At 48.1% G+C, this 19,043-nt stretch overlaps 7 protein-coding genes across 7 annotated transcripts; 3 read left to right on the top strand and 4 right to left on the bottom strand.

Annotated features, from left to right (window-relative positions):
* Positions 1 to 840: 840 nt before the first annotated feature.
* Positions 841 to 1,314, bottom strand: FOIG_11158 (uncharacterized protein; the record flags this gene model as incomplete). The annotated part of the gene is made up of 1 exon (XM_031211705.1): positions 841 to 1,314. The coding sequence occupies one exon, from the start codon at positions 1,312 to 1,314 to the stop codon at positions 841 to 843; it is 474 nt and encodes a 157-aa protein (XP_031058889.1).
* Positions 1,315 to 1,818: 504 nt separating this feature from the next.
* Positions 1,819 to 3,593, top strand: FOIG_11157 (uncharacterized protein; the record flags this gene model as incomplete). Its single annotated transcript, XM_031211704.1, has 5 exons — positions 1,819 to 2,098; positions 2,152 to 2,507; positions 2,564 to 3,178; positions 3,226 to 3,357; positions 3,411 to 3,593. The coding sequence occupies 5 exons, from the start codon at positions 1,819 to 1,821 to the stop codon at positions 3,591 to 3,593; spliced, it is 1,566 nt and encodes a 521-aa protein (XP_031058888.1).
* A 994-nt stretch (positions 3,594 to 4,587) lies between these two features.
* Positions 4,588 to 5,554, top strand: FOIG_11156 (uncharacterized protein; the record flags this gene model as incomplete). Its single annotated transcript, XM_031211703.1, has 3 exons — positions 4,588 to 4,719; positions 4,775 to 5,356; positions 5,405 to 5,554. 3 exons carry the CDS (start codon positions 4,588 to 4,590, stop codon positions 5,552 to 5,554), a joined length of 864 nt encoding a protein of 287 aa, XP_031058887.1.
* A 1,017-nt stretch (positions 5,555 to 6,571) lies between these two features.
* On the top strand, positions 6,572 to 7,332 carry FOIG_11155 (pea pathogenicity protein 2; the record flags this gene model as incomplete). Its single annotated transcript, XM_031211702.1, has 2 exons — positions 6,572 to 6,699; positions 6,753 to 7,332. 2 exons carry the CDS (start codon positions 6,572 to 6,574, stop codon positions 7,330 to 7,332), a joined length of 708 nt encoding a protein of 235 aa, XP_031058886.1.
* A 589-nt stretch (positions 7,333 to 7,921) lies between these two features.
* FOIG_11154 (uncharacterized protein) lies at positions 7,922 to 9,864 on the bottom strand (the record flags this gene model as incomplete). The annotated part of the gene is made up of 4 exons (XM_031211701.1): positions 7,922 to 8,559; positions 8,616 to 9,585; positions 9,639 to 9,692; positions 9,742 to 9,864. 4 exons carry the CDS (start codon positions 9,862 to 9,864, stop codon positions 7,922 to 7,924), a joined length of 1,785 nt encoding a protein of 594 aa, XP_031058885.1.
* Positions 9,865 to 10,188: 324 nt separating this feature from the next.
* Positions 10,189 to 11,437, bottom strand: FOIG_11153 (uncharacterized protein; the record flags this gene model as incomplete). The annotated part of the gene is made up of 2 exons (XM_031211700.1): positions 10,189 to 10,722; positions 11,111 to 11,437. 2 exons carry the CDS (start codon positions 11,435 to 11,437, stop codon positions 10,189 to 10,191), a joined length of 861 nt encoding a protein of 286 aa, XP_031058884.1.
* Positions 11,438 to 12,120: 683 nt separating this feature from the next.
* FOIG_11152 (uncharacterized protein) lies at positions 12,121 to 17,802 on the bottom strand (the record flags this gene model as incomplete). The annotated part of the gene is made up of 1 exon (XM_031211699.1): positions 12,121 to 17,802. One exon carries the CDS (start codon positions 17,800 to 17,802, stop codon positions 12,121 to 12,123), a length of 5,682 nt encoding a protein of 1,893 aa, XP_031058883.1.
* Positions 17,803 to 19,043: the final 1,241 nt, after the last annotated feature.

The raw sequence follows: 19,043 nt of genomic DNA, 5'->3' as shown, positions 1-19,043 counted from the left end.
ACTGGCGGCGGGTTTTACATGGGCCGATAAGGTTTGTTTTTATCCTCGCTAACTTGGTAAATTCGTTTAGCGTCAATCTCAGCAGCGCACCGTGCCCACCGAGTCGGTGGTTCGTTCCATCTACAGGATCTGAGATTTACCGCGACCCTCTCGAATACCACTTGGAGATGATGGCAGTGTATTCAGTGAACCACTCTCGTATACTGAGACGCCTTGGCTCGTCAATTACACTACATTACGTTAAACGGGTTCTCGGAGTCCGAAAATTGTCCGGACTGGTACGAAGACAAGCCTGGGGTTTCAAGCGGACCCCGAAGATTGTCTAGCTATGTGCGGGGCCCCGCCCTTTTTCCCCTTCCCCGCCTCCGTCATGATACGGAGATGGGAGAAAGGCACTTCACCCAGCTAACGCTAGGTAGAGGCTAGACAATCAACCCAGTATACTGCATTCCATGCATCTCTTCAGTCTGCCAAGTTTATTGTCTCCGTTTAGGTTGGAAGCTGGCTGTGCCCTCAAGAGGCCGTATTGAAATTGCTACGTGAAATTTCTGCTTTGTGTTAGTATTTTAGCTTGTTAGCAATGGCTATGTATCGCTTTTATGCGATTGGCTTGGTACTACTGTAAAGGGCTAAGACACGCGAAGCTAGCTCTGTAGACTCTGGCGACACAGCGCTTAAGGGTTGTTGAGTAGCGGGAGAGGAACAGCGGGGTACGTTTAAAACATCTAATGCAAAGCAGGTACTGAAAGTCTGTTTATCTTCATAGAACGTTTTTCTGACTTTATATTCATCCATAACTCCTTCGGCTTTGACACAATCCTAGTATCTGATACCCTAGAGCTAAGCAACAGAGTTACCATGCTTAATATTTGCCGCATCAACCTGCTGAATAACATCCCAATGCTCCACAACCCTGCCATTCTTCCAACGATAAAGGTCAAAGACATGCTCGCCCGCGTCTCCAGGCCAGCGCTCAGAAAATATCTGGGCCACAATGTAGTCTCCATCAACCAGTATCCTTTTGAACACCATGTTGAAGTGCGGTTCTCCCGGACCCGTCCAGTGCTTGGCGGCGATTGACTTCAGAACCTTGGATGCCTCAATGATAGAGTCGCGGCCGTCTGAGACCATCTGGCTATGCTGTTTGTAGTTCTCATCCACGAGCTCGAATGTTCTCTTGTAGTCATAGTATTTGAAGGTCGCTAAGTGAAGTTCGATGATCTTCTTGGCCATGACTTTCTGCTCCTCGGTATGAGGAGGCTGGTCGGTTAGGCCAGCGTAAATCTGTTCAATCTCTGCTGTGTAGTCGCCCATGCTGTGCTGCGGTGTATGTTTGAGTTGTTTTGAGGCTTTGGCAGAAGGGCAGGTAGTTGACAAGGGTTCTTAGCTAGTTGGAAGTCAGACACCTTAAGGTCATTTTGATCTATGGGAGGCTAAGGCGGAGAAAATATTTGGATAAGCATTGGGAAGTTCCTATGTCGGTGGGGATGAGCATGAATTTGCCAGAAGCAAATACTACGCTTATACCGGTGGGGATCACTCCAGGGGAGATCGCTAGTTCTAATCGAAGGGGTTCGCTCGTGGATGAGACAATTGATGAAAGAGCTCGGAGCAGGTTCTACGTGGTCATGAGCAACCCCACCGGCATCCATAATCCCACCGAGATTGACCTCCTATGGTGTCGCGCATACTTGATCTCGCTCAGCCATATCAGCAATCTCCTTGACTGCCCTATGTTAAAACCTATCGGATACTTCATCAGCTTGAGATACGCTAAAAGTCCATCAAACATTATTTTCGCCTTCTCAAACACCGATTATGGCATTCTTACGAGATGCTGAGAGTAACCCGACGGTGCAAGCCATCTTATCAAGGTTGCAGCATGTCGATGCCAAGGCAGTCGCTGCTGGCTTGCCGTTGACTCTTTTCGGTCTTGCCTTTTCTTACTACTTCATCGCATTGCTTTACAGCCTCTTCCTCTCACCTCTGAGAAGTATTCCCGGCCCGTTTCTGGCTCGTGTCACACGTTGGTGGGAGTATCGAGTGGTCAAGCAAGGCCACTCAAACCAAGAATTCATCCGCTTGCACAAGAATTACGGTAAGCCCTTTTTAAGCACCTCCCGACATCCTCTCTAACCCTGAGATACACAGGGCCCGTTGTACGAGTAGGACCAAACCGGTACAGTCTCAGTCAGCCGAAAGATGTGAAAAAGGTCTATGAATTAGGAGGCAAATACATCAAGACAACTTACTACAGTCCACTGCTCAGCCCGGTCGTCCACGAGCAAAACATCTTTGCCATCCAAGACAATGGTCTGCACAAGGAGAGGCGAAGGAAGATTTCGCCGATGTACACCATGTCGTCCATGGTATCTTATGAGCCTGCTGTAGACGAGATGACCCATGTGTGCGTCCGCAAGTTACACGAATTTGCTAAAGAAGGCCGTCTGGTTGACATTCCTCACTGGATGCAATACTATGCCTTTGATGTTATTGGCGCCATCACCGTTAGTCCCCTTCCTATCACTACCATTCAGAAGATTGACTAACCAGTGCGATATAGTTCAACAAGAGTTTCAACATGATGGAGAACGAGGGAGATACCACCGGAATGATACAGGGCATTCGGGAGGCCAATGACTTTTTAGCATTCTGGGGCATCGTTCCCAGCCTGGTCCCATGGCTCATTGGCATCGCTACTGCATTGGGTATGACGTCCAACACCTCAACGCTTGTCAGCTACGCCCTGAAGCAGATCGACAACACTCGGAAAGAAAACGCCGAATCCACAGTCAAGGGCTCCACCAAGTATGATACATTCTTGAAGAAGCTTCTAGAAGGGGAGTCTGAAGGTCGTCTCAAAACGCCCAATCTGCTTGACGCATGCGGCAGCAATATCGGGGCCGGTTCTGACACCACTGCCGTGACACTGAGTTCCGCTCTCTACTACCTGTTCCAGAACCCAGATAAACTCAAGAGGCTGCGAGAGGAGATCGACCAGAAGGCAGCGGACGGCGGTCTCTCGGACCCCGTTACCTTCCAGGAAGCACAGGACATGCCGTATCTACAAGCTGTTATCAAGGAGACTCTGCGTATCCACCCAGCCGTTGGAACGATTCTGCCTCGTGTCGTGCCTCGTGGCGGCATGGAACTATCGGGAATCTACTTCCCTGAAGGGGTATGTGATCACGAGCTTATCATGGGTTCATACTAACCCTTCCCCAGACCGAGGTCGGCGTTAACGCATGGGTTTTACATTACGACAAGGAAATCTATGGTCCAGACCCTGAAGTCTTCCGGCCAGAGCGCTGGCTGGGTGATGAGAAGACGAGCATTATGGACTCTATGATGTTTGCAGTAAGTTAATTCCTCTTTTTCAGAATATCTCAGAAGACTAATTCTCGTTGTAGTTTGGAGCTGGTGCCCGGACTTGCATTGGCAGGAACATTAGTCTGCTGGAGTTAACCAAGATGGTGCCTCAGATTGTCCGCAAGTTTGATCTTGTCATTGAGGACGCAGACAAACCATTGGACACTTTCTGTGCGTGGTTCGTGTATCCTCATTACAACGGCCGGTTCAAGGTGCGAGAATAAGGAGCAGTGGCATCATACACTATGCCTTGGCACTCACCAAATGGCTGTTACCATTATCTCATCGTACACGAGTCGTACAAGGAGCATTCATGTTTTCAAGATTGTTTATTCGAAATATATTTGCCGAGAAACGCATTTATATCACTCTTGTCCGAATATCTCATACTCATTCTCCCATACCTTTTATTTATGATTTTGAAATCAGGTTCAAAAGTTTAAAAATAAATATATGCCTCGTAGGCTGAATTATGTACTGCAACCCTCACTTGGATTTGCATCCTATCATGCCCCTCGGCCTAGAATAGACATCTAAACTTCCGATTACCTATTCAAGATGGGAGACTGTCGGAGATGAGGTCCCTACTCTGTTCGTAGAGTTAGTTCACCAGATTCGCTTTTTACTTTATTTACTACAAAACCCCAACGGCGCGATTCATTGAATTAATTCCTTGTTCATTGTGCGATTCTGATAGGTTACAGAGGGCGAGGCTATGCCCCGCCACAGTGTAACTACATGTCATGTTCTCTCGATTCTGCCAAAGTTGTCACATTCTGACCATTTGATAGATTTCCCTTGATCATTGTGCTTCCAGTATCAAATCCAGGTTTTAGGGAAAGATTCCTGCATTTCGATAGATTCATCGGCTCCATACGAGAGTGTCAGATGACGGTATTAGCGTGGCCGTTCATCCACATTTGGCACAAGCTACACCAGCCGATGAAGGAGCCTCGAGCGCCCAAGCGGCGTTCCACCCTATTACCCACCCACACACCATCTCACTAACCCCGCTGACAAGTTCAAATCCCACCGGTTACCACCTGTACACGTAACCATTATTGGCTAGAGTGGACAGCCTTGGTGAACTAGTTAACTCAGCTGCCGTCTGGGGTAAATCTGTGGTACCTAACGATCGCTAGAAAAGGACGACAGAGGTTCAAGGTTTGAGCATTCGTTGTGACAAATCTTTACGCTTTTAGCAGAAATTCAGAAAACATGTCTTCTTCTCCGGATCTCCGTATTGGAACAAAGTCGATACGAAATCGAGCCGATTTGGACGACTATGTCTATCATTTCAATGGCAACGACAAAGCTGAATACACCGCGTACTACTCCAAAGATGCAGTGGTAAGTGCCTGTTCTCAAGTCTGCCCAGTTACGTTGCTCATTCTTCTCCCATTAGTTCAGATTCAGTGGTTTCCCCGACAGGACCATTGACGAATTTCTGTCATGGGTGGACGAAATCCATGCTGGTATGCGTGAGACCCTCGAATTGAAAAGGGTAGTATTCGGACAGGACATCGTTGTCACCGAGATGCACACCCAATTCCGTGGCATCAACGGCTATGAAACAGACAATCTCGCTGGCAGATGGGGGCCAGTGTGGCCCGGAAATGGCCCTCTTGTCAAGATGTTTGTCTGGTACACTCTTGACAAGGACGGCCACATTATCCAGCTGACGGAAGACGCTTACCTTGAGAAAGAGGCCTCTAGGGATGTCATTCGTTCCCACGAGGACTTCAAACTTTATCTCAATGCATTCAACACCAACGACTTTGACACTTTCCCGCGGTATTATGCATCAGATGTTACCATCATACTCGATGGAAAACAGACTCTACATGGCAGGGAGGAGGCGACGAACTTTTTTCGCAACGCGCGCAGTCAAGTGAACGAGGACGTCAACGTCCAGTCCATAATTCTGGACAAAACCGGCATTGCACTAAAATCATACATCAAATTCACCGCTGTTGCGAACATCGAGGTATGGTAATGCCCTTTGGATGTGTACCATGGCTAACTTTACCGACAGGATATCCTGAATTTTGGATCGGGCGTACGGAAGGGAGGAGGCTACGAGGCCCATTTCTTGATTCATTATGAGCTTACTCCTGAAGGAAAGATTCACTATATCACTGCGGCGCAATCTGGAGCAGTTAAGATCTTCAACCCCTCTACATAGTTCATTGCTGCGAAGGTTAGAATACAGTTTCATGGGGTTACATAGTCAACAGAGCTTATCTCTACCATTTCAACAGTACCTCGATTAGGTTCACCATTTCTCCGTCTCCCGGTATCAATCGCACAACTACTAGCAATACTTGTGTCAGTTATCTGTATTTCAAAAGGTTTATAGTTAAGTCTCGGATAGGAGGTTGAGACTGCGTCCCATCATGGACAATTCACTTCCGTTTCTTGACATCTCAATCATTATATGCACCCTCAGCTTTTTAGTAACACAATGCGTTGAAATGCCGAAAATTAAGTGGGATGCCATTGGAAAAGCAGCAAGATGCGGCAATTGATGGACTATTCGAAAGACCGTCTGCTGTATCCCTTTTAGTCAATTAAAGAGGTCTTGTGATAAACTAAGCTTGTGTAATAAATATCGTCTAGCACTTTGCACTTTTAATGATGCCAGCAGTCGCATGGACAACTGTCAACTCGCGGTCGGGACAGTGGTCTAAAGGGTATCGCGACTTCTGATACAGCGACTAATGATTACTTCCTGGCTGGTTTCTTCAACCATATGTACCTTTACTTACCGCTTCATGTCCCTGCAGCTTTGAGTCCACGATCTAACCAAATCACAATATATTCGTCCATCTAGAGTTCCCAGTGAATACGCAGCTCAGAGAATGGCTTTTGGTGGACAAATTGGTGTCCTCACGAACTGTCCCACCCACAGTCTTCTTAAGTGGAGTGTGAATTGGTCGGTGGCTATCCCAAGGCACAAGTTCCATCCCAGCCCCATAGCATTTGGTCTACTCCACCGGCGGTCTCACAACTGCCAGCTAGTGATGGGTGGCAAAGAACCCAACTTATTTCCATTCGTGCCGCCGGACATCCATTGCTGAATCTTCTTGCATAAAAGATAACTCAGCTAGTTCTACTAGCCGATTTGCTTCTGATTGAAGATATCGTCATTATCAACACTGGCGACTGTCTTTGACTCGTAAATTCATTCTAGATAATCAATATGTTTGATCTGCATAGCCTCCCAGCAGGATCACGGCCCGATACCGCGATCCGGAACAATGGACCAGACCGCCTGGTACTTGAAAGGCTGAAGCTTCGGGAGCTAGCTGAGGGCTGGCCTGCATACAGGTAAAGCGACCCTTGCATAGTCTTTACAGCAACTAATTGGCACTCGCCATTAGAGATTCTTGTGAATGGGAGAACTTTGAGTCCATATTCCATCCTGGAGCCCATGTATATACTACCTGGTCAGGCCGTGTTACCTACAAGGACTTCATCGCTGCATCCAAAGCTGGCATGGATAAGGGCGCTTTTATCATGCATCGGTGTCACGGCTCAAGCACAGATATCAATATCGAAGGAACCCGTGGAGTCACAAAGCTAAAGGCTACTATCACACAGCGCTTCCTGGTAGAGGGCGTGGAATTCGATGTTGAGGCTGACTGCCGCTTTTGCTTCTATTTCGAAAAGATCCAAGGAATCTGGGGCGCCCGCTTAGTTAGGCATTGGTATGAGAAGGATAAGATGATCCTTTGTGACCCATCCAAGGCCCTTCAGGTTACCGTCGATCAGGAGAAGTTGGCTACATATCCACCAGGCTACAAGTATCTTGCATACTGGCAAGAAGCTATTATGGGAGTCAAGGTGTTGCTGGACATGCCTGGACATAGGCGGCATATCGGCACGGTTAACCTCGAAAAGCATGACGAGTTGTACTGGTTGGCCAAGAGTTGGCTCGAGGGAGGAGAGATTGAAAGGTGAGTTCAATTAAGGTTCGGGAGAGGAGAGTACGTTAAAAGCAGAAATCGCGACATTAAACTGACATATTTACTTTCCGCTTGATCCATATAAACCTCCTCATACGAATGCATAGCGATGTTCTCATTACTTCTAAGTTGCAACTAATGACACCTCTTCCCGCTTTTGTACTTCATTATGGCTGCTCGATAGCCTCAACACTAAAGTTTCGAGTAGAATTCTGGTTGCCCGTACCATACTGGTTGTCGTACTCCAAGGTCAGAATCCAAGAGTAGACCCTGATCGATACAATTTCACTGATTGGAACATTAAAGATGTTTTTAGCCATAAGATACTGCCGCATTGCCACTGAACTAAAGCTTTGGATTGTTAGTGACATTTGAAAGTGCAGAAATGGATTCAAGTGAATTGTTTGCCTATAGACTTATGCTCCTCCTGGTTTTGAGTAATCCGGAAGGAATATTGACCTCTTCTTCTTGAAACATGATCTGCTAACACAGCAACCCTATTTAGCTGCAGCCCATGCAAATGTACCATGTTTTGACGCTGAGTGTATCCAGCAGCCATGTCTCAGCCAATCCAAACTCCCTGGTCAAGCCTTGTCTCGAGGCTTTTCGCTGACAATGTTTGACTCGATATGTTCGGTTGCAGTTACGCTTTTACTCCCATCTTCCAACCGCTGGTCAAGCCCTCTAGCAATATATCCCTCAACCGGCGCATCCACGTGCATGTTAAAGCTGTCGCGAGGATCACGGACAAAAAGCGCAAGTATCAACCCAACCGCCGAGACAGCTGCCGCTGCACTCCAGGTGCCGCGGAAAGCTATATGATAAGCTGACCTCAATCCAACAACTCCCGCCGAGATGACTTGAGGAGTAACACCCCGAATAGCAGCCAGACCTCGTTGATCATTATTAGCAAGAGCACTAACAAAGGTTGGTAAGTCCTTGGCAGAGATCCCGAGAGGAATAACCCTTTCGGCGATCTTTTGGCCAAGATGCTTAGACAATGAAGAATTGAGGATGGCAGTATAAACCGGGAGCGCGACTGAGCCTCCCAAGGATCTTGAGGTCAGGATCAGGCCACTGGTTGTGGCGATCAAGCCAGGAGGGGTGCTTATCTGGCCAGTCGTCACGGCGATGACAAGACCGAACCCAAGGCCAAAGCCCGCCAGGACAGTATAACCCCACATCGCAGCTAGCTGAATGGGCTTTAGAGTAGCCATACATGCTGAGAAGGAATGCAATTAGTAAAAGTTGAGTGGGTGTAGATGTTGCAAGACTCACCAAAGTAGATGACAAAGAGGGCCATCCCAGCCGTCAAAGGTGGTCGGACTCTCCTTGCCTTGGTAGAGTAGAGACCGCCAATCACCGATGAGATTGCTCCTCCAATGAAAATAAGGGACATCATAGCACCAACCTTCAGAAGGTCACTATCGAAGTAAACCGAGTACGCCAGAGGAAGAAAGTTGTTGGCCGCATAGAAAGCGAACCCTTCGATGAAAATAAAGACCAGGGCAAGTGCAAAGTTGCGGCTTGTTTGGAAAAGGGCATGATGACAAAATCCATCCTTCTTCTTAACTTCCCAAACCACCGTGAGGATGATGAAAACCACGCCAATAACGAATGTGCTGAGGACTGGGGCACTTTGCCAGGAATACGGGTTGTTAGCCCATGTTAACCCCACACTGAACATTATCATTCCAATGGAGAAAAGAACGTATCCTATCAAGTCGAGAGCCATGAACTTGTCCTTCCGAGTCAAGGCTGACTCGAGGCGTCGTTTGGGTGGGTTGAAGAAGAAGAAGATGGCCACAAAGTTGAAGGCAAAAAGCCCCGTACCAACATACCAAACAACTCGAAAGTTCTCATCATCCTTCCTGACAAGTCCAAAGCCAAGGAGTAATGTAAATATGCCAGCAAGTGAATTGGAAATATTGACACCGGCTTGGGCAACCGGCCGATACTGCCGTGGCATGATTTCTGATGCAACTGCATATAACAGTGAAGTTGTCCCCGCCCCAACACCGACCACCAACGACCCGGCAATGGCCATGGTCATGGAAGATGCTCTGCTGATGATGATAGAGCCAGTGATGCAGAGTCCAGTGCAAATCAGGATCGGCCACCTACGGCCCCAAAAGTCCGACGACTGCGCAATGGGGGCTGCCGTAAACGTGCTGCAGATGATCAGGCCTTGAGGGATCCAAATATACTTGTCACGTCCGCCCAAAACGTTGGCCATGTTTCTGGCAAACTTATATGCTATCAGTACAATCCAAGACTGTCCCGTTCAAGGAAAGCACTTACTGCGCCGGTCGCGACAATTGCAAGGACTTGCGCAAAGCAGCCACTGAGTATGGACTAGGTTGTTAGATTGGCCCTGGGACAAAGTCGTCTGTAGGGCTCTTACCAAGTAAACAAGGACACACTTCAAGGTCAGACCTTGGTAGTTGTCATCCTCGTCGACGGCGAGTAGCTCAACCTCAACCGCATTAGGCTCCTCGCCGTTGTTCTTGTTGCTCTGTTCCGACATGGTTTGAACTTGAAGTAACGCCAGAGATTGGCTTCAGCGTATACAAGCTGTGATGAGCAAATTACAGTCATCATGATTGTCAAGATATCCAGGGCGTATTAATAGTCTGGGGTAGCTGATCAGATCAGTGGAGTTCGGATCTTATTCTCAGTCCCCCGGGCTGCGCTAAGGGTGGGACATCGCGGGGAAGTCATCCCCACCCTATAAGAATGTGTACATTGATATCACAGGTATAGTGACCCGTCTAGCTAATAACACGGGACAGCTGCTTAGCTTAGGTGGAAAATAAATTGCTGCTTGATCGAATAACTAAGGTAGTCTCTTCTATCGACCTCCCCACCCAACAAGTTCCCCGTGGCACCTCTCCCATCCGTCGAAATACGGAAATCTATAATCACCTCCGAGTTTCGATTTCGCAGATCTTGCGAGATACTCCAGAATCATGTTTCCCTGTAACCAACTCAATGCCCCCTCACCCGGATGAGTCCCATCCTCATACCAATGCCCCATTAGACTAATGATACGACCCCATACAAACACTCCATGTCCATACTGCTCTGCCAAAGCGCGTCCAAGACTATCCATCTCAATTACCACGATACCTCCCGATCCAGTCTTTTGGTGATATGTTAAACTTCTCCACATCATAGGAATATCCGGAAACTCTCCGATGATCATCTCTGCATACTTCTTCGTCCGAGCCAAGAAGAAGTGCAGTTCGTCCCAGACTAGCTTCCTATATCCTCCATTCAGGGTGACGTTCTGGCCTTCGTGGAGCTTCTGTCCGCCGACTTGAAATCTTCGTTGATCCCAGAGACCATTCTGCCAGAGGATCAGATCGGGTCTGGCGTTCGGTCCCTGATATCTCGCTCATGTGGCTGCCAGAGTTCTTCCCAGCGTCGCTCCAAGGGGATGATTCACATCTGCCTGTACCAGAATCAGTCAGGCCTGTAGGTAAAGCCTCCAGCTGATCAAAAGGCAGTGAATGTGTCAGGTTGAATGCAGGGATATGATAGACACCCATGGGCCACTGCTCTGTCTCGTGAAGCTTGGGGAAGACCATTTCATGGCCGAACTCGTGACAGACATACGTGGCTGCTCGCCTGTCGACAGAGTCGCCGAATGGAACAACTCAACGGCCCCGGAGCCATCCGAACTCACCATCGTTTCTCATCCTGTGATAGTCTTCTCATGTTGCGTTCTTGATATGCGCCATCGCTTCCTGTCGACGCCGATTCTCTTTTACTGCTAGCTTCATCCATTCTATAGGTATATTCGATCCTTTAAAGAATGTTCGCGGGACGTCTGTATCGTTGAAGATGTGGTCTCCTCTTGTGTGAAGATACGCTGCAGTTTCTGGATCCTCAGAGTTGAGAAACTTGCTTGTAAACGGCATCCATCGGGTCTCTCGGTATCTCTCTTCTTCTGCTGGGACATAAAGATAGCCCGGACGGCGACAGGGGTCTTTGCAGTTGCCGAACTTTCCGCTTTGGGGTCGGCATCGGTTGTAGTTTGTGGAGCTGCGGAGCTGTCCGTTGCGAGTGGTTAATAACATCTGGTGCCAGGTGTCCATCTTGGTACTCACTCGCTGCAGAACTCTGCTGCCTTTGCATGGGCGTAGTCCAGAGGCGACTTGATCGAATCGGTGTAAAAGGCAAAAAGAAGAAAGAATAGAAAGACAATACTTGTCGACAAAAATCACAGCTTGTATGCTGGACCCGAAGTAGCCACAGCAATTTTAACAGACAATAGGTTCTTACGAAAGAAAAAGACGGACACGTCTCACTATCATGAGGAGAAGGCATCACTTCAAATAGCGGAACCGTTGAACGCAAGGGATGAAAGAACCTTATTTTTAGGGCCAAGTATTGGCATGGAGATACGCAGGGCTGAACCATTATTTCCAGCCACCAGCGCAACTAGACCAATATCCTAATTGATTGCACTGCGCAAGGGGGACTGTGTCTTTGGATTGATAATTATACTGGATGACATGGACATCAGGAATGTGCCACCAGTATTCGCCTGAAACAGTATAATTTACCTCCTGCAGCCGCCTTCGACCCTGACAATATGGGCACACGCTAATTGGTCGCGATGGGAATGCATACCCCTTGTGGCTTGCAGCATCAGGGAGTCGATAGTCTTTTCGGTCCGGATGGATAACTGTTTAAGTAATTCCAACACTGCAATTGACATACAATATGTTATCTTGATAAGACATATAAATACCTCTACCAACAGTCTTTGTAAAGACTATCTACTTCCGTGATACACATAAGCGACCCAAGGAGCAGGCCTTTCATTCTCATCCTCATCCAGCGGCACAATATCCCTCGTTGATCGCACGTCACTCACCACATCCTCAAAGCTATTCTCGTGATCCTTGGCCTTTGTAAACGAGGTACCAAGAACCCTTTTGACCGTCCGCATATGCGCTTCTGCCACCCAACTATCACGAATCTTCCGAACAGTTTTATGCAACCCCCGGCACACAGATTGATCATCCATGCCAGAGTCTTTCAACTCCTGATAGACCATCCCCGCAACATCAACGCAAGCCTCGTCGCCGACTTCCCAGAGCGTTCCTACCACGTGCCTAAAACCAGCCAATCGGCATGCACTAATCAAGTGCAGACTCTCATCCAACAGGCGTTTATCTTTGATCTGGCTCGTTCCACAGGCTGAGAGATATGCCAGGAACGGTGGGTTGTCGCGCAACTTGAGACTTAACAGATCAGACACTGCCAGAGACTGGGTTTGCCAGTCTTCAAGCCGTAGTTGACTCTTGAGGGGGTTCGTCTCGTCTGTCTCGCCGTGACCAGCAAAATGAAAAATGTCACAGTCCTTCAACTGCGCGAGTACTTCCTGAGTTTGTCTTTTGGGTTCCGCGATATGGAGTTCCATGGACTCACATAGCTCTCGAACAATCGATAGCTCTTTTGGGGCATGTGGAAGAGTGGAACTCCCTGGCGTTCTCTGCATGGCAACTAGAACCGCCTTGGCAGAGGAGTTTCGTTTATCTTTCGCTCCCCCTTCTAGAATAGCGTTCAGCGATGAACTATAGGACGACATGGCTCTGTCTATGACCGCACGGCCAGTTTCATCTTTGTGATAGCCGGCTGCGTGCAACGGAAAGCGACTCAATGCTCCCGTAGGTATCCAACATACCTGCGGCCAATCGCCAGAAGGCTTCTGTGAATAACCCAGATGTTCAAGAATAGGTCCCGTGATAGTATCCCAGAGCCACTCCAAAGTGTTGAGGCTTCCCAAGTTTCCATCGCGGAGTCTCCGTTCCAGCTCTTTCTCAGATAACCTAGGTAGGGGCATGGTCTCAACGACGTGTTTGATAATGAAAGCATCACAACGGAAGCTGACATTAATAATCACAATGGGACCGTTCCTCGTAAACCCTGTGAAGCCTGTGTTGTCTGGTTTCAGGCGTGTGCTAAAGCTCTCCATGAAATCGTCGACAATTTTGCTTGCTTCTAGTCTCCTGGTAAGTTCCGCGGTGCCAGACCTGGAGTCATCGGAAATGAGACCCGGTGGCTGTACAGGATTCTCAAGTCGTCCTATACTGCTCAAAAGCGTCTGTTTGTACGTCGGCTTCAGATCTGCAAACTTCCGACTGTCAAAGTCAAGACGAAGATCATACAAAAGGTCCGCGGCAACTCCCCGACCCTTTTCTAGCAGAGCTAGACTGGCCCCCTCAGCCTTCCCGCTTTCTAGCGAAAAGGCAGCGGCGAAAGACGCGAGTCCACTGATTCTGGAAAGAAGGGCTTGGGCTTCCGACCATCGCAGGTAACGAGGTGTGTAGGCAGGGATGAGTTCGAGTGCGTACTCGGCAATCTTTAAGCCTTTCTCCCAGTTCTCGAGAGTCTTGTATGACTCCATCAGTCGCTGTGCAAGCACCAAGCTATCTGATATGTTTGCAACTGGCATGAATACCCAGAAGTCGCTTTCATCGGCGTCGATGGCCTTGAGAAGATCATCCTCACATTTCGTAGCCTTGTATTTGGTCGTGTAACAGAGCCCCAGTAGGCCTGCGATATCGACAACTTGGGAGGCTTCTTGTGCTTCAACATCCACAGCATCCTGTGCGTAGTGAATGGCCTGCTCGAGATCATCGAGAGTGCCACCGTAATGGTGTTTCGCGAGATAGGAATTTGCTAGATTTTGGAGCACCTGAACAACGTCTGAGATTTCCTTGTACTTTTGAGCAAGCTCAAGGGCCTTTTCCGAATTAGATATGGCCAGCTTCATATCCCCCGGCGCCTTTGTCAACTCGAACCGAACACGATAGGCAGTACCAAGCCTAGGAATTGTGATATATTCCCCGAGAGGGGAGTTGAGATACAGCTCGATGGCAGCGTCAATGTCTTTGATGTCTCTCGTAACCATGAACTTGGAACGGTAGGCACTGGCTAGGCCGGGGATAAGTTCCTTGTCATTGAGATTCTGATCTTTTGCCTGTTCAAGTAGCTTGATGGATTCTTGCAGATCACTTTCGTCCTTGAATACGTGGTAGGAGATAAGCTTAGAGCATCCAAGATGACGTAGCCACTTTGCACGTTCAACCTTACTCTCCCCTGCCAGATGGAGACATTCCTGGTGTAATTCCACTGCCATCTTCAATTCATCAAGCTTGTAATTGTAGAACAGCTTGTCCGAGTATAAATATCCAAGACGACCAAGAACATCAGGGCGCAGAGGATCTTCCGAAGAAAGATGACTGATGAGATCTCGGAATTTTGAAATGGCCATATCGAGATGACTGAGGCGGTATTTTTGATCTTCACCGCAGTCAGATGCTATCGACCTCTTGTAGTATTCTTCGTAACATCGCCCAACGAGGTGAAGTTGTGCAGAGTGCGTGATATGGTCTTCTTGGCTGAAAGCGAGAGCCGAATTCGCAGCATCCAAAGCCAGGGAGAGGTAGTTCTCGTCGTTTTCCTCTTCGTAGTATCGAAAGTATTGCTTCGCAACGGCGAATATTCGAGGGTGGCAGTCCAGCTTGTCCGGGAGTAAAGCATACGCACGTCTTTTGTTTATGAGCGTGAAAGACCCTTTTGTGTTAGTGCCGAGATGTACAGTGTAAGGTCCATTAGGTGAACTTCGAACCCAGTTGAAGTATGCCTCGTTCCTCTTCAATCTTTGCCTACATCTACGAGCCTCTTGATGAAGTTCTTCAGACTGCTCAAGATCGCTCGAAATACCCTCTCGGAGGTACTTGTGCTGTAAACAGAACGATAGCTGATCCGATGCCAAGTATCGATTATCACAGTCCTGGAGCGTGTCTCCAAGTGTCAGGTTGTAAGCCTCAACCCCGTAATCGATCGCCAGGTTGAGATCAGGAGACCTTCCCGTCTTCATGAATCGTCTATGAAGGGCCATGGATAGAACCGAAAGATAAAATGGTCTGCCAGGATGATCTTCTAGCGAGAGCTCCACGGCCTTCTCCGCTGACCTGATCATCTCCTCTAGCTCGGAGTCGTTTTTTGAAGCTGTAATGCTACCTCCTAAGCAGAGCGCAAGGCAGCACAAGTGCCATGGCAGGTCCAGGCTGTTTGGTGGAATGAGGTCTAGACTCTCTCTTGCATATCCCATTGCTAGATTGTTCTCATCTGCACCCATGAGCATCAACGCCAGGCTACTAATGTAGCGTGACCTGAGCTCCCGTGTGGTCGTCATGGTCTCCAGGTGTTCGTGCAGCTTATTCGAAAGCTGGTGTGATTTTTCGATATCGAGAATATATGGGATATACACGCGGTCACCTCTGAAGCACCAGGTGGAGCGACCGTCAACATTCCTCGTTTCTCTTTCCATGTCCATCGCCTCCTGGAGGTGCTCCCGATCGCCTGTTGCGACGTATAGCTCACAAAGCAGCGACGTGAGATTAGCATGAGAAATATACCGAGTGAATTGGCCAGGCTGTAGATTTTGCCTCTCCAGCTCAATAGCTTCCTCCAGAGAATAGAGCGTCGGCGTCCTCAAATACTCCTCGTGCAGTGCTATGGCAAGTCTATGGCGAATGATACAATGGTGATTAGGGTATCTGTTTGGGAGTGAGCTTTCAGCAAGTCTTGCCAGCTCGACTGCCGAGTCCAGATGCGTAGCTTCGTCGGTCATGCGATACTTCCAGAGGAGACACTCAACCAATTTGCTGAGCGGTTTGGTTGGAGAATGTGACATGGTGGAATCTCGCATCGTTTGTAATAGATGGATGATATGATCGATATTGGATACTGTCTTGCCGACGCGACACTGCTGGTAGATTGCTTCGCCGAAATTGTTTAAGGCTAGCGCATAGTCTGGATCGTCTGCTTTGGCCGTCTCGAAAATACTCGTTCCGATGTTGACAGCTTCAGTGAGGTCGACTAAGTCTCCGGTCCGCTCGTGCTGGAAGCAAAGGCAATGCGCCAGCTGCAAGGAATACCGCCTATGGTCTGCCGAATCTATTTCTGACTCCTGAACCAACCGCCGAAAAATGGTTTTTGCCTCCACTAGCAAGTACTGCAGAAAGTCGAACTCGGAATATAACTGCATTACGCGGCTACCCAGACTGCTCCGCAACGCTTGACTAGGCACCAGTTCGACCATCCGTCTCAGAATATTCACAACATCCTGAAGATCGCCACCCCTGCCTTTCACCTCATATCGTTCATATTGCCGTCGACATAGTTCATGAAGAGAATCCATTCTGCTCGTGCCAAATAGTTGGATGCATGCATGCCACTCGATGGCCTCAGCAAAGTGTGTTTGGTCTGCTGTAGCCTCAGTTCTGCAAACCCAATCACTTGCCAGCATGCTGAAGAGTGTAGCTTTTGATTTTGGGCCCGGAGTAAAGAGAATCCTGGCCACGGTCGCTGCTGAGGCCATCGAGTCATCAAGATCCGCCAAATCACCAGTCTGCTGATACCGAGTATATAACAAGCCACTCCTAAATCTATGACACCTAACACTAAGCGACATTAGACTTCCACGTTCCGAATCTATGGCTCTTTTGGAGTCCTTGACGCTCTCGTTGATATGTTCCACCATCCCACTCAAACAGTAGAGGAAGTAGAAAGCCTCGGCACGGTACTGCAAGATTGTCTTCTTTCTATCGCCTAGAGACTCCAACAACATTTCATCACAGACGTCCATGACTTCAAGTATATCAGACTCGTCCCAGGTAGCAGGAATCCGTGTAAGAAGGGTCTCTATGAGAGTTTCTGAGGGACCAAAGTTGGCATCGTCGGAGGCAATTCTGCATATTTCGACAGCTTTATCAATGTCTTCGATTGCTTTGCTCAAAGAATATCTATGAAGAATATTTGAACCAAGGTGGTCCAGCCATTCAGCCCGAAGGGGAAAGTCGTCAGGGATGAGGTCAAGTGCAGAATGTGACTTATCAATGCCTTCGTCCACGTCCACAAAGGCTGAATCCAGATCTGATTGCTCAAAAGTTTCATCTCCATGACCAAAGCTGAGTATGTGGTAGGTGTACGGAGCTCCCTGCGCAGGAAGTGGATAAATATGCTGTTTTGCGGCTCTGATGGAGTATCCCATGTCCCAAACAGCTTTCTTGCGGCGAAACCGGAGGCACAGCATGTCCCCCAGAACCAGCAGACACTTGGCACGTTGGAAGCCAGTGCTGATGTAGTCTAGGGCCTTTCGCTCCAACTCGATTGCATCATTCAAAGACTTTTCAGTTCCAAATCGTAGATAGTGCTGTAAAATGAGCCTTGAAAGCTCACAAAACATTCTTCTTTCTCGAAGATGTGTCGGTGTCGAGGCGAGAGCATCTCTTCGTGATTCGATCTCTTTGTTGAGCCAGTCGTCGGTAGTGGCAGGGTCGAACCAGTCCACGGTTTGACTATGTGTGTCATCGGGGGCAAGTTTTACTGTAGGGCTGTAATTGAAGATAGAACCTTCAGCTTCGTCTTCGGTGTCCATTCGTACTACTTAGTTGCCGTCGTTGCGTATTGGAATTTTGTATTCAGAGGATGCGGGGTAATAGGAGGTATGTTAAGAACAAGGGTGTATTGAAAGTAATACAGTGTACTTTACAGAGGTGTGGAAACATAGACTACTTTCTCGGCAGGATAAAGACGCTGGCCTCTTGAAGAGTCAGGTTGAATCTTGTTCTGAGAAAGTCAGAACTACTATGTGAGCGTGATTTGTTCAGCCGTACACGTGCTGGTTGCTGACATCGTACAGACATCAAGGAGAGAGAGCTTTCCAGTAATAATTCCAGTGACAATAATCACCAGATAGCTTAAGGCTAATACTTATTTACCAAAGTATTCCCGCTAATATTCGCTAATTCTTGGTATTGATAGACAATTGGTCACCATGTAGGTCGGCGTAGGGTAAATCGATTTGCTTCCCATTGTTATCGACAAAGCGTTCGTTATCAGCGGTGGACCCATTGAGATAAGAATGAAGCTGACCGTGATACGTCAGTAAAAATAGACGAGAGACAGGCTTAGTCTACACTTGATCCGACGGGAACTGTAGTAGAATCTTGAGCATAATCTAGGTAGTAGTATCACAAGCATTATTCTCGTCCATCAAATTATTCTCCCCATCGTGTAAAGTAGAGTAGCCACATTAGTCAAATAGATTTGGCTGTACAGTGCAAAGTATCAGGTAAAATAGTTATAATATCAACACGTGTATGCCGAACCTCTACAAGGACTGATAGGACAGCCCTGCAACAGCACCTTTTGCATTAACATCCAACATATTAATATGTGTTCCGGATACTTTCTGAACAACAAGTGACCGCGTTTGTTTGCAAGAACCAGGGCCAGACTCTTCAAACACAGGCCAGTTGGGCGTCGCCGTTGTTGCGACTTGGAGAAATCCACGGTCGTCCTCCTGAGATCGCTCGACTGGCCAGTCCACCAAACTGAGCACTGATTCGCTTCCTCGGAATAAACCGCAATACCTGTCCCAGCTAGAACTGACTATAGTACAGTGAGAGGTCGCTGTATTTTGCGAAATAAGGCGCCCAGAAACAGAAGGGCCATTTCGATGTTATTCTTTGGTGTTGTCCAAAAGATGGCCATCTCCTGTGCGTTGATGCTGATCGAAGCTAATCCTCCATTAGGCGCGGCACAGTTGATGGTGCAACTGCAATTGGGGAGATGAGACCCAAAATACCGCTGGCTACTGGTAATTAAAGCATAAGA

Source organism: Fusarium odoratissimum (genome assembly GCF_000260195.1).
Source record: "Fusarium odoratissimum NRRL 54006 unplaced genomic scaffold supercont1.20, whole genome shotgun sequence".
Lineage (NCBI taxonomy): Eukaryota > Fungi > Ascomycota > Sordariomycetes > Hypocreales > Nectriaceae > Fusarium > Fusarium odoratissimum.
This window is presented reverse-complemented; position numbering and strand designations above follow the sequence as displayed.